This window comes from Salvelinus fontinalis, chromosome 24 (genome assembly GCF_029448725.1).
Source record: "Salvelinus fontinalis isolate EN_2023a chromosome 24, ASM2944872v1, whole genome shotgun sequence".
In the NCBI taxonomy this organism is placed as follows: Eukaryota; Metazoa; Chordata; class Actinopteri; order Salmoniformes; family Salmonidae; genus Salvelinus; species Salvelinus fontinalis.
In genome coordinates, this window is record NC_074688.1 from 26653318 (window position 1) to 26667647 (window position 14330).

The following is a 14330-nucleotide window of genomic DNA, read 5'->3' on the forward strand; positions in this document are numbered from 1 at the left end:
CTTGATCAGTTGACTTTGTCACACAATCTTGCCAAAGCTAACCAAACTGTGCTGGCTCTGATATTTTCCCTTTCACACTTTCCAGTACAGTTCCAGCAAATGGTGGATGTGTACTCAGGCCAACACAATCCAGATCAGCTTGGCTCAGCGCAGTAGTGTGAAAACAGCATGCGGTAAGTCTAACGGGAGAAAAGGAAAGCAGGACTCACTGGTTGAGGTAGAAGCCACGTGTGGAGGCGGTGATACTGATGTGTCTCTCCTCAACAGTCACCATATACAGGTACATCAGATCACCATGCATCTTCCTGTTGCCAGGGGGGGGGTTCCAGCCACTCATAGTCAGGACCTTCAGGCACTGCATGGGCTATAGAGCAAGAGGGGGAATCAGATATGGACATTGGAATGTGACTTATGACTTGTGGTGTGCTAGTGTGGATATTGGAAAAGGGCCATAGACTGATTACTTCATCTGCACTTTTTGGTGGTAAGGATGTACAGGATCTAGTACGAGCCAGCCAGCTGATGTATGCTGGTTTTGTTGAGTGCACACTTCACTTTTAACTAATCTTACCCTTTATTCTACAACCACGTTTACTTATTCTAGAATAAAAAAGTGTACTAGTGGCAGGCTTGAGTAAGTCTGGCACTTAGCTAGCAAATCATTGTGAGCTATATAAAAATGGCTCCTACAAGCAGATCAAAGGTTGGAGCTGAAGCCAGTAAAATACAAATGGACAAACTCCTTGAAGAATGTAACACATTTTTTGAACTGTCAGATAATGTCACAGAGACACACATTAATCTATGTAAATGAGACATACAAATGGACAAACTCCTTGAAGAATGTAACACATTTTTTGAACTGTCAGATAATGTCACAGAGACACACATGAATCTATGTAAATGAGACGGCATTAGAATGATCATAATTAGCTTGCTGGAAACACCAGGGTTGTGGGTTTTAATTTTACAGCAAATGTGAAATGTGTCACTATGAACTGTAAGTCTCTTTAGATAAAAGTGTTAAAATCATTGTAATTACCGTCATTATTACCTTCCAGTCCTTGTTCTGTGGCTGGAGGGGCACCAGGGGGCGTTCTTTGCTGCCAGGTAGGATGTGTTCTGGAGGGGTACAGTCTATCTGCTCCAGATCACTGCCCTTCTTCTTCCGCTTACCACTGTCTGCAGATGAGATAAGGTCACAGGTCAGACTAATGCAGCCAGACCAAAGACTTTTATAGCCTGCTGCCTAGGACACAGACATACACATTGGTAGGATAAAGGTGGCTGGATACCTCAGAATACTGACTGAAATCTCTCTCACCCCAATTCTCGCTGAACAGACCCACCCAAACACGCAAATAAACAATTGGGTACGCAAACACGTGTGCACGCACACACACCTCCTAGGTCCCCGTCGGTGAAGACACTGAGGAAGGAGAGAGAGTTGCAGTCCACTCCATTGTAGGCATCAGATGGGTCCAGGCTTTTCAGCAGGTCTCTGATATGACGCACATGGATACGGGCCTCGCGCACTGTGTAGGGCTCTGGGGTGAGGAAACAGAAAAGACAGTCATTACATTATTATCGATGCAATCTACAGACTGTCTCCTGGACTGTAGACTCTCTAGAAAGGGGACTAGGAGGAGATTCTGCCTTCGATCTTAAACCTATACAATTTTTAGGCTTTAACATCAATAAAGTCTAGGGGTAGGGGCTAGTGGCTGACTTGAGAACATATCACCAAGTCCTACCTTCCACTACTTTGAGAAGGGAGCCCTCCTGCAGGCCCTCGATGGATTTGAGCTCAGCAAAGTTATCCAGCACGTTGCCGTCCAGCTGCAGGGAGAAACAGGTACGATGACAGGTGTCCTCACGGTCCATCAACACCTGGTGGATCTCCTGCACCATCTCCTGGGGTGAAACCTGGGGGAGCGGGCGGGGGTTATCATCTTATAGCAATAGAGACTGACAAAGTTCGGTCATACAGCTAGTCCCAATTTGGTCCCCATCTCTCCACCTTGGCCCTAACCCTTCAATGTTTGCAGATCTGAAGCTTCTGGATAGTTATAAGCGGTGTGCTGGTGGAGCTTCCATCCACTATATTGCTTACACCTTACAGATCAGCAGACGTTGAAGGATTAGGCGGGTCAAGGGGTAGTGGCAAATTGGGACCGGCTTTTCGGCTGTCTAAGTATATACTGTACCTGGAGGTCAAAAGGCTCCGTCCCGGGTGCCTGGATTTTCACGGTGAAACCTGTATCCTGAATCACAATCACTTCCTGTTCGTTAGAATCCTCCCCACCGTCCATGTCACCACCCCCATCCTGCTTGGACTCCTCCTCCGAATGATAGTGGGCCCTGCCCCCATTCATCACCACTGTGCTTGCACTGTGCCCTGTGATTGAACAGAAGGAGATACATTCAACATAGCTTGTCATCTGATTGGACAGATGGGTAGAGAGGGCATTGCCATGGCAGAGTGACACATAACTGAATTAATAAGGATATAAGCCTACAGATAGCAAACAAAGTAGTGCGTGTTGTCAGATTAGATTATGACCTTTTAGGAGTAGTCTACAGTGCTAAATCGGCGACTTATAGGATCCAAGGAGAATAGGATCCAATTAGCACTGAAAACAAGATCTCCAGCCTTTGCCATGTGAGGCAGAGATGTACAGGTTACCTTGGTCTGCTTCTCTCAACCTGGAGTTCTTAACCATCAGACTCTAGTACAGAACACAAAAGTTAGTGGTTTGTTTGCTTGGTGCTTTTGGCCTTCTCCACATTGGGCACCAGACTCCCAAAGTCACTGACGGGGACCTATGCTGGAAAGTGTGAAAGGAAAATAGAGCCATCCACACAAATTCTCCCCTCGGTGTGTGTGTGTATACATCTTCACTTCCAGAAGGAGTGCAACCTCCTTGACCTCTGAAGTGCCCTCACTGGCACAAGGCATTGTAACTGTGGAAACACCTCTGTGTCGCAGTGGTGTTTCCCATTTACCAGAGCTAAAAATAAAACAATAAAAAAGTGCCACAAAATATTGTACTATTTTGAATGGTGTGGGTTGAGTTGCCAAGAGGAAAGGCTACATACATAAATAACAACAAGTGGGGCCTGCAGTGTGGAGGGGCTGTTTTCTCTCCTAGACAACTGCAACCGGCGCGCCCTTGTTCAACGTCAAGGGTAACGCAGTGTCAGGGTTACCACGTAGAGGGGGTGGTTGGGGGAATCTAGAGTAAGAGGGAGAGCGAGAGAGAGGGCGGAGGGAATGAAAGAGTGAGAAAGAAAGACTCACCACGCTCTGAATACCAAACACAACAGCCTTGGCCAACAACTGGTCCATGCTGCAAGAGAAGACAGACTACTAAAAAAGAACAAGGAAAATAGACTTGAACATATGATAGGAGCCAAGGGATAATGTTTCTGTAGGTCAGAAGGGAGGGAGGTGAGGGATAATGTTTCTGTAGGTCAGAAGGGAGGGAGGTGAGGGATAATGTTTCTGTAGGTCAGAAGGGAGGGAGGTGAGGGATAATGTTTCTGTAGGTCAGAAGGGAGGGAGGGATAATGTTTCTGTAGGTCAGAAGGGAGGGAGGGATAATGTTTCTGTAGGTCAGAAGGGAGGTGAGGGATAATGTTTCTGTAGGTCAGAAGGGAGGGAGGGATAATGTTTCTGTAGGTCAGAAGGGAGGGAGGGATAATGTTTCTGTAGGTCAGAAGGGAGGGAGGGATAATGTTTCTGTAGGTCAGAAGGGAGGGAGGGATAATGTTTCTGTAGGTCAGAAGGGAGGGAGGGATAATGTTTCTGTAGGTCAGAAGGGAGGGAGGGATAATGTTTCTGTAGGTCAGAAGGGAGGGAGGGATAATGTTTCTGTAGGTCAGAAGGGAGGGAGGGATAATGTTTCTGTAGGTCAGAAGGGAGGGAGGGATAATGTTTCTGTAGGTCAGAAGGGAGGGAGGGATAATGTTTCTGTAGGTCAGAAGGGAGGGAGGGATAATGTTTCTGTAGGTCAGAAGGGAGGGAGGTGAGGGATAATGTTTCTGTAGGTCAGAAGGGAGGGAGGTGAGGGATAATGTTTCTGTAGGTCAGAAGGGAGGGAGGTGAGGGATAATGTTTCTGTAGGTCAGAAGGGAGGGAGGGGGGGATAATGTTTCTGTAGGTCAGAAGGGAGGGAGGGATAATGTTTCTGTAGGTCAGAAGGGAGGGAGGTGAGGGATAATGTTTCTGTAGGTCAGAAGGGAGGGAGGTGAGGGATAATGTTTCTGTAGGTCAGAAGGGAGGGAGGTGAGGGATAATGTTTCTGTAGGTCAGAAGGGAGGGAGGTGAAGGGATCAACTGTGTTTTTAGAAACAGGTTCAGTGGCCGGTCATCCTGCCCTGTTGTAGAAGCAGACATATTTGATAAGTTAGTCTGTCTCTCTCCTTAGGTGTCCTATTTCTGGCCTGATCCAAGTCACTCTTCATCTCTCCATTAATTCTTTCCTCCCTCCATCAATGGCCAGGCTATTGCATTTTTCTTAGAGTTTTCACACAGACAGCGGGAATCCCTTCGGTCATTCAAGGTCCTCTGCTTTCTTCAAGATTCACTTTTCAGCTCAGTTTGACTATTTTTGTAACTCCCACAAAAATTCAACATGGTACTTGACTCACATCAATTTAATGAAAATGTATACAGTTTAAGTTTCTCAAGTGGAATTGAAGAGATAGGGGAAGAGCCTTCAAATAACGGTGTGTATGAATACTTGCTGCCAATGCTATTCAATCTGTACCGAGAAGGCAAAACTACAACAGTGTCAGAACCAAGAGTACAAAGTGCCAGACAGCACTATGAAAATCATGTAGCCTAATAATTGCAAAACAGACCCACTTGGCCCTACAGCGACAGAACAGAGCACTAGGGGTGAGGTGAAAGGGTGGGGAATGGGGTCCAATATTACACAACCTTCTGCATTACTCAAAACATTTAGCCCAACTAAACTTGTTTTTTAAGGAGGTTGAGCCTTCATGTCACTGTGTGTAGTGTAGACAGGAGAGATTCATGCCGTTGGTCACAATTCACAGATGAAGAGGGCAGCAGATGGAGGGAAGGGAAAGCAGAATCCGCAAACTGCTGCAGTACTTCTGCCATACTGGCATGCATATTCTGGCCTCGGTGGGTGAGTTAGGTCTACATATACAGATTATCCAACTGAAGGCTTTGCTTATTTCAATAAGAAATATTTATCTTAATAGTGCTAAGGTAGCCTAATGGGGCGGCAGGTAGCCTAGTGGTTGGAGTGTTGGGCCAGTAACCGAAAGGTTGCTAGATCGAATCCGAGCTGACGTGGTAAAAATCTGTCATTCTGCCCCTGAACAAGGCAGTTAACCCACTGTTCCCAGGCTGGCATTGTAAATAAGAATTTGTTCTTAACTGACTTGCCTAGTTAAATAAAAAATACAACCACAAGACCAACCTTAAGCAGACAAAATGGAGGAAAAATGTTGATTATTACACAAGCAAGGAGCTCTGATCCTCCTGAACAGGTAAATCATTGAGGGGGAGGGGAAGCAGAAGGACTCCAAGCAGACCAGCATTCAGTTAAACCAGTTAGACAAAACAACCCCTCCACACCCCATCCAGTGCCACCAATAGCATCTTAGCTCAATCCTCAGGTTGCACAGTAACCAAACTTATCCTCACGCCAGGATACGTCTCATTCAGGGCAGTGGGTCAAAGAGTTAGGTCCCTGATAGTATGGAAAGGAAGACGAAAGAGATCAATTAGGCAAATAATAGAAAGTGGGCTACAAGAGATCAACAATCATTTCACAATTTCCTCGAGGTGTGAATGTCTTGATCACTACTAACGTCCTTATTCAAGCAAAATTGTGAAAGACCACTAGGCCTACTAATCCAGTGAGCTAGCCACCAGTCTCCATGCTGCCCTGTCTGTTGTAAGCTGTTATATCTTTGCTCAAGGTTTACCACAGACTGAGCGCTGTTCTTGCTTCGACTACAGATGAATTAATTCTCCATCCCCTTGACATGGCAGACCTTGACATGATGGGCCTACAGACCAGGGCAAAAAGAAACCAAACAGACAGCATTTTGGTGGAGGGGGGGGGCACAGAGCAAGGTCTTTTTTTTTGTCCAACATAGATAGATTTATTACACCACAAGATGGCAATCTTCTTTTGATAGATTGATATAGAGCAGGAAGGGAAAAGCTTTCCTGCAGTGTCATGCATACATCTTTGCATGGAGGTCTCATATCCATTCAAATGACTCCTCTGTCTGAAGCATGTTGATGTGTTTTAGAATGGGTTGTTGTTTTAGACCTCAGACCTACGGGGTATACTACAAAGCAGGATCAAGGAGTTAACTTGCCTAAATATTCTGAAATAACTTTTTGTTTTTGAGAAAGATAAGCTTGAAATGGACATGGTCTAATATATATTTTTTTAAAGAACAAGCAAATCAACAGTTATTTCAGGTTGCTTATTAAAGTTTTCTGGCTAACTCATTTGATACTACCTTGTAGTATACCTCTCTGGGTTGTGATTATGAAGGCCTGATGTTAGTAAAACATTACAAGAGATGACAAGGGGCTAGAGGGGAGGATGTGGAGAGTCTGGACAGTGCCCTGAGGACTACAAAGGTCACCTCTTCACCCTTGAGGAGCATTTAAGCTCCTTCGGTTACAATCACCAACAGACCCCCTCGCCCCGTTACCCCCAACCTCCTCCACCTCTCTCACCCATGCTAACCCCCATGCTACCCCATCAGTCTGCCATGTGCTGTCTGTCACAACACTGTCAGTACTTCAGGATACACAGCTCAGTGTCTTGGTGGTTAACCAACAGGCTCAAATGCAGCCTAAGGCATTTGTCTAGTCCAGCAGGCTTCTCTTAAATGAGAGGTGAAATGTAATAGAAAGCTAATCAAGGAGGTGATGTATCTTGAAGTGCCAATAATAGGGAAGTGGTTTAGGGGTCAATAATGATTTTGTTGGTAATGATTACTTAATACCTATGGAGTTGTGAATGAATCTTGTCAATAGCTGACAAAGGTTGCCAACATACAAAAGCTCTATGATGGACAAACACTTTGTCCATAAACAAGAACTTAAATTCACTAGAAGAAAGCATGATGGTACATGTGCTGCACATACAAAGCTCTAGTCTAGGTGAAGTCTAGCCATTAAAAAGATGCTTCTCATCTCCCAACAAATACTGATTGGTACACAAACGTTTTGTTTATGTCTCAAAATAATTTGCTGCAAATGCAAAAAATTGATGAAACATAACATAACCTACAAATACCTGGAATTAAGAGTTGTATTCTGATACAAATGACATGTTATTACACATTACAGTCACTGGCTGTGACACAATGAGTCCCTACAATCAATGAAACAATCTGTACAGATGCAAGTACAGTTGTCGCGCAATAACTGTGACAATGAGGCCAATCCAAAGTGTGACAGCTGAACTAACTATATTGTGTGTAACGTTATAGTCGTGGCAACACAGGCGTCTATGCATGCAACTCAAGGTCCTGTCAAATGTGACACCGAAAGCTGTGGCATTGTCGTGAAGGCTGCATAAGGTTGTGTAATTTCAACAGTGGCCTTACATTCACCAAACCTATACCAGTAGTGCGTCATGTGACTGTCTCGATCATCAATTCTTTATATATGACGCAAGCGATCGGTGGCAAGCCATGAAAATCGGTTTGTTTAAACGACACTTACCGGCTATATGACTCAGAATGTCTCAAGAATAACCTTCTCTCTCCGTGCAAGCACCATGACTTTTCTCAAAGGGTCAGCTTCCGCTTCCCGGTCGAGGAACAGCCAACCTCTCCGATTCTGAACGGGAGGGGGGATCGGGAAGGTATCATGCCAACTAACGGGGACATTGGTGATCTAGTCACTTCGATATTACTAGGTCACAAAAATAGCATGCATTTGATGGACTAACTGGAAAAAAGTCGTTAATATTAATAGAAAACGGCGTGTGAAATTACTTCACATCGATTAGAACCCCTCTATTTCTTGAAATGTGCAGTTCCACTGAAGGTGACCTTCAGTCCATTCGTTCTTTCATGCAGGTACAGAACAGCTGTGGTCCCATGTGCGTCAGAACGTGAGGTGCTCGCACTACACTGTTAAGATAGTGGATACACTTATTACTCTATAACCACATTTATATCAGCCATTTTTCTACAACGAGTCAGCATCACCACAAGCTTGGCTAACTATTTCGAAGCTAGCTAGCTGGTTGTGTGTTACAATGGTTGTGTCTTTGTTTGGCATACAGCTAGTGAGCAAACTAGTTAGTCGAACAGCTTATCTAAATAATTCTAATAGTCATTTGATTGTTAGCTAAACTCTTGATATAGCCTAAGCTAACCACTTAGCTACATGTTAACGTTAGTTTAGCCAACCCAACAACTACTAGCTAGCAAGTACAGCAGCTCAAGCAAGCTGTCATTGTTGAATTGACACATCTTGGTTGTATAGAAAACTGGTTTGAATACTGAGGCCCATTACTGCATTTTCAGCTAGTTAGCTAGCAGACTAATCAACTCATTGACAAATGAGATGACTACTTTGAATTAACTCTACATGTGTGCAGCTAGCTTGCTAACGCGGTAATTAGTTACTAGCTATGTGCACAATTTCATAACTTGCAACCGACGCCGCTAGCATTACGATACAACTTAAACATTTTGCATGGTAGTTGGTCTCTACTAGCAAGTTTGATAACTACGTAACGTTAGTTAGTTACTTACCACACGCACAAGGATCCTTGTTTGGTGCCTTGGTCTCTTGGTGGTCTGGCGTCTCTCCTTCTGCAAGATCAACTGTGTTAACATTACAGTTGGGTACTGACGCCTGGATGTCATCCGTCTTGCTCACCATTATTTGGCAGTCAGTGTGGCAGCTAGTTAGCTTAAAGGTGGCAACAGAAATCTGTTGCTCAAAATTGCTATGTTAATCTGTGAAATGCTTCTTCTTAGCTAACGGGCTAGCCAGTTACATGCAGAGGGTACGATCTTACAAAAACAAGTCTACATAGGAAGGACAGTCAAAGCTGGACATGGAAAACACGTGGTTTCTCCTCCTCCTGACCCCTTTGCCTTTGCGTTGGTTCCCACCCCCAAAACGTCTGGCTACGGAAAGCGCAGTGTGTCGTTTTTTTTTAACAGGGGCCCATCTAGGATCACAAAATGATAAACTGTGATTTTATTTTGGACAGGTGCTCTGTAGACTTTTTGTATAACATCATTCTTTGGTTAATATGGCTATAGGGGTGTGCAACACTTCTCAAATCAAATTGTATTTGTCACATGCGCAGAATATAAAAAACAGACCTTACTGTGAATGCTTAATTACAAGCCCTTAACCAACAATTCAGTTAAGAAAAATAAGAGTTAAGAAAATATTTACTAAATAAACAAAAGTTTAAAAAAAAGTGTAACACAATAAAATAACAATAACGAGACTGTACAGGGGGTACCGAGTCAATGTACAGGCACTCAATATCAAAGCTGGTGAACCAGGGATATGGGACTGAATAAATTGACCATATTGACCTACACTGCCGATAATGTTGTTGTTGATGTCTATAAACACGTATGTATGTGCATACACCACCGTTCAAAAGGTTGGGGTCACTTAGAAATGTCCTTGTTTTTGAAAGAAAAGCAATTGTTTTGTCCATTAAAGTAACATAAAATTGATCATAAATACAGTGTAGACATTTAATGTTATAAATGACTATTGTAGCTGGAAACAGCTGATTTTTAATTGAATATCTACATAGTCGTACAGAGGCCCATTATCAGCAACCATCACTCCTGTGTTCCAATGGCACGTTGTGTTAGCTAATCCAAGTTTATAATTTTAAAAGACTAATTGGTCATTAGAAAACCTTTTTGCAATTATGTTAACACAGCTGAAAACTGTTGTGTGATTAAAGAAGCAATAAAACTGGCCTTCTTTAGACTAGTTGAGTATCTGGAGAATCAGCATTTGTGGGTTTGATTACAGGCTCAAAATAGCCAGAAACAAATAACTTTCTTCTGTAACTCGTCAGTCTATTCTTGTTCTGAGAAATGAAGGCTATTCCATACGAGAAATTGCCAAGAAACTGAAGATCTCGTACAACGCTGTGTATTACTCCCTTCACTGAACAGTGCAAACTGGCTCTAACCATAATAGAAAGAGGAGTGGGAGGCCCCGGTGCACAACTGAGTAAGTACATTGGAGTGTCTAGTTTGAGAAACAGACGCCTCACAAGTCCTCAACTGGGGGCTTCATTAAATAGTACTCGCAAATCACCAGTCTTAATGTCAACAGTGAAGAGGCAACGCCGGGATGCTGGCCTTCTGGCAGAGATACCTCTGTCCAGTGTTCTTTTGCCCATCTTAATCTTTTCTTTTTATTGGCCAGTCTTAGATATGGCTTTTTCTTTGCAACTCTGTCTAGAAGGCCAGCATCCCGGAGTCGCCTCTTCACTGTTGACGTTGAGCCTGGTGTTTTATATGTTGCATAATTTTTTGGTTCAGTGTATGCAGTGTCTTTAGAAAGTATTCACACCCCTTGACTTTTTCCAAATGTTGTGTTACAAAGTGGGATTAAAATTTTGGCAAAGTTTTGGCAAATAGGTTATGACATCTTTTTTTGTGCATGACACAAGTAATTTTTCCCACAATTGTTTACAGACAGATTATTTCACTTATAATTCACTGTATCACAATTCCAGTGGGTCAGAAGTTTATATACACTAAATTGACTGTGAATTTAAACAGCTTGGGAAAATCCTGAAAATTATGTCATGGCTTTAGAAGATTCTGATAGGCTAATTGACATCATTTGAGTCAATTGGAGGTGTACCTGTGGATGTATTTCAAGGTCTACCTTAAAACTCAGTGCCTCTTTGCTTGACATCATGGGGAAATCAAAAGAAATAAGCCAAGACCTCAGAAAAAAAAGGTAGACCTCCACAAGTCTGGTTCATCCTTGGGAGCAATTTCCAAACGCATGAAGGTACCACGTTCATCTGTACAAACAATAGTACGCAAGTATAAACACCATGGGACCACGCAGCAGTCATACCGCTCAGGAAAGAGACGCGTTCTGTCACCTAGAGATGAACGTACTTTGGTGCGAAAAGTGGAAATCAATCCTAGAACAACAGCAAAGGACCTCCTTGCTGGAGGAAACAGGTACAAAAGTATCTATATCCACAGTAAAACGGGTCCTATATCGACATAACCCGAAAGGCCGCTCAGCAAGGAAGGAGCCGCTGTTCCAAAACCGCCATAAAAAACCCAGACTACGGTTTGCAACTGCACATGGGGACAAAGATCGTACTTTTTGGAGAAATGTCCTCTGGTTTGATGAAACAAAAATATAACTGTTTGGCCATAATGACCATCGTTATGTTTGGAGGAAAAAGGGGGAGACTTGCAAGCCGAAGAACACCATCCCAACCATGAAGCACGGGGGTGGCAGCATCATGTTGTGGAGGTGCTTTGCTGCAGGAGGGACTGGTGCGCTTCACAAAATAGATGGCATCATGAGGCAGGACAATTATGTGAATATGTTGAAGCAACATCTCAAGACATCAGTCAGGAAGTTAAAGCTTGGTCGCAAATGGGTCTTCCAAATGGACAATGACCCTAAGCATACTTCCGAAAGTGTAGCAAAATGGCTTAAGGACAGCAAAGTCAAGGTATTGGAGTGGCCATCACAAAGCCCTGACCTCAATCCTATAGAACAGTTGAGGGCAGAACTGAAAAAGCGTGTGCGAGCAAGGAGGCCTACAAACCTGACTCAGTTACACCAGCTCTGTCAGGGGGAATGGGCCAAAATTCACCCAACTTATTGTGGGACGCTTGTGGAAGTCTACACAAAACGTTTGACCCAAGTTAAGCAATTTAAAGGCATTGCTACCAAATACTAATTGAGTGTATGTAAACTTCTGACCCACTGCGAATGTGATGAAAGAAATAAAAGCTGAAATAAATCATTCTCTCTACTATTATTCTGACATTTCACATTCTTAAATTAAAGTGGTGATCCTAACTGACCTAAAACAGGGATTTTTTACTAGGATTAAATGTCAGGAATTGTGAAAAACTGAGTTTAAATGTATTTGGCTAAGGTGTAAGTAAACTTCCGACTTCAACTGTACATGCTAGAATCACCTTTATCAGCGACTACAGCTGTGAGTCTTTCAGGATAAGTCTCTAAGAGTTTTGCACACCTGGATTGCACAATATTCACCCGTTATTCTTAAAATAATTCTATAAGCCTTGTCAAGTTGGTTGTTGATTATAGCTGGAGATCCATTTTCAAGTCTTGCCATAGATTTTCAAGCCGATTTAACTGTCACTTGGCCACTCAGGAACATTCAATGTCGCCTTGGTAAGCAACTCTAGTGTGTATTTGTCCTGCTGGAAGGTGAATTTGCCTCTCAGGGTCTGTTGGAAAACAGACTGAACCAAGTTTCCTCTAGGATTTTGCTGGCAGTCTATTCTGTTTTTTATCCCCCAAAAAGCATACCCATAACATGATACAGCCACCAGCTTGCATAATAATTTGAAGAGTAGTACTCAGTGATATGTTGTGTTGGATTTGCCCCAAACATAACACTTTTGTTTTCAGGACAAAACGTTAATTTCTTTGGCAATTTTTTTTGCGGTTTTACTTTAGTGTCTTATTGCATGTTTTGGAATATTTTTATTCTGTACAGGCTTCCTTCTTTTCACTCTGTCATTTATGTTAGTATTGTGGAGTAACTACAATGTTTTTGATCCATCTTCAATTATCTCTTATCACAGCCATTAAACTCTGTAACTGTTTTAAAATCACCATTGGTGAAATCCCTGAGCAGTTTCCTTCCTCTCTGGCAACTGAGTTTGGAAGAATGCCTGTATCTTTGTAGTGACTGGGTGTATTGATACACCATCCAAGTGTAATTAATAACTTCACCATGCTCAAAGGGATGGGGTCAGTGACCTGGCAGAGACCTGTCATTGTGGTGCCAGGACAACAACCTCTCCCTCAACGTGGGCAAGACAAAGGAGCTTATCGTGAACTACATGAAACGGAAGACCGAACACGCCCCATTCACTTCAACGGGTCTGTAGTGGAGCTGGACGAGAGCTTCAAGTTCCTTGGGGGCCACATCGCTAAGGACCTATCGCGGTCCAAACACACCAACACAGTCGTGAAGAGGGCACAACAATGCCTCTTCCCCCTCAGGATGCTGAAAAGATGTGTCATGTGTCTACAGCTGCACCATTGAGAGCATCTTGACTGGCTGCATCACCGCTTGCTATGGCAACTGCTCGGCATACAACCGCAAGGTGCTACAGATGGTAGTGCATACGGCCGTGTACATCACTGGGGCCGAACTCCCTGCCATCCAGGACCTCTATACAAGGCTGTGTCAGAGGGAAGGCCCTAAAAATTGTCAAAGACTCCAGCCGCACAGCAAGCGGTACTGGAGTGCTACGTCTGGGACCAAAAGGCTCCTGAACAGCTTCTACCCCCAAGCCATAAGATGGCTAAATAGTTAACCAAATAGCTACCCACACTATCTGCATTGAACCTTTTTGCACTCTTTTTTGAATCAATGCACACACACTGGACTCTACCTACTCACACATACTTACATTGACACTCCAACACACACTCCCCCACTCACACATAACATGTACACACAGGCACACATTCGCCACACACACACTTACACATTCATCACATACTCTGCTGCTACTGTCTATTATTTAATCTGTTACCTAGTCACTTTACCCTTACCTATATGTACATATCGACCTCAATTTCCCCATACCCCTGCACATAGACTCGGTACTGGTATCCCATGTCTATAGCCAAGCTATCATTGCTCATTGTGTATTATTTCCACATGTTACTATTCTTTTCCTCAATTATTATTGTTGTTATTATTAATATTATTAATGTACAGTATATAATTTTGTATTCTGCATTGTCGGGGTGTAAGTAAGCATTTCATATTAGTCTACACTTGTTGTTTGCGAAGCATGTGACATTTAAAATTTGATTGATATTCTGCTTTTTTTAAATGTATACCCATCTACCAATAGGCACCCTTATTTGCGAGGTATTGGAAAACCTACCTGATTTTAATGGTTGAATCTGTGTTTGAAATTCACTGCGTGACTGAAGGACCTTACAGATAATTGTAAGTGTGGGGTACAGAGATTAGGTAGTCATTCAAAATTCATGTTAAACACTATTATTGGAGTGAGTCCATGCAACTTATTATGTGACTAGGCTTGCCATAACA

General features: G+C 43.1%; 1 protein-coding gene across 8 annotated transcripts in view; it reads right to left on the bottom strand.

Annotated features, from left to right (window-relative positions):
* The window catches only part of LOC129822555 (clustered mitochondria protein homolog), a 28326-nt gene extending 19188 nt beyond the window's left edge, over positions 1 to 9138 (bottom strand). For 3 of the 8 annotated variants that reach the window (XM_055880862.1, XM_055880861.1, XM_055880859.1), the window contains exons 1-6: positions 8779 to 9138; positions 2208 to 2398; positions 1755 to 1926; positions 1404 to 1547; positions 1043 to 1182; positions 210 to 364 (exon numbers count right to left, since the gene is read on the bottom strand). In XM_055880862.1, the coding sequence (XP_055736837.1) occupies positions 210 to 364; positions 1043 to 1182; positions 1404 to 1547; positions 1755 to 1926; positions 2208 to 2398; positions 8779 to 8908 (932 nt within the window). In that variant the 5' untranslated portion in view covers positions 8909 to 9138. Of the gene's footprint in view, positions 1 to 209; positions 365 to 1042; positions 1183 to 1403; positions 1548 to 1754; positions 1927 to 2207; positions 2399 to 3099; positions 3286 to 7735; positions 8712 to 8778 lie in introns of those variants that run through there. The other 5 variants (XM_055880866.1, XM_055880860.1, XM_055880865.1 and 2 more) reach the window with 4 other exon arrangements.
* Positions 9139 to 14330: the final 5192 nt, after the last annotated feature.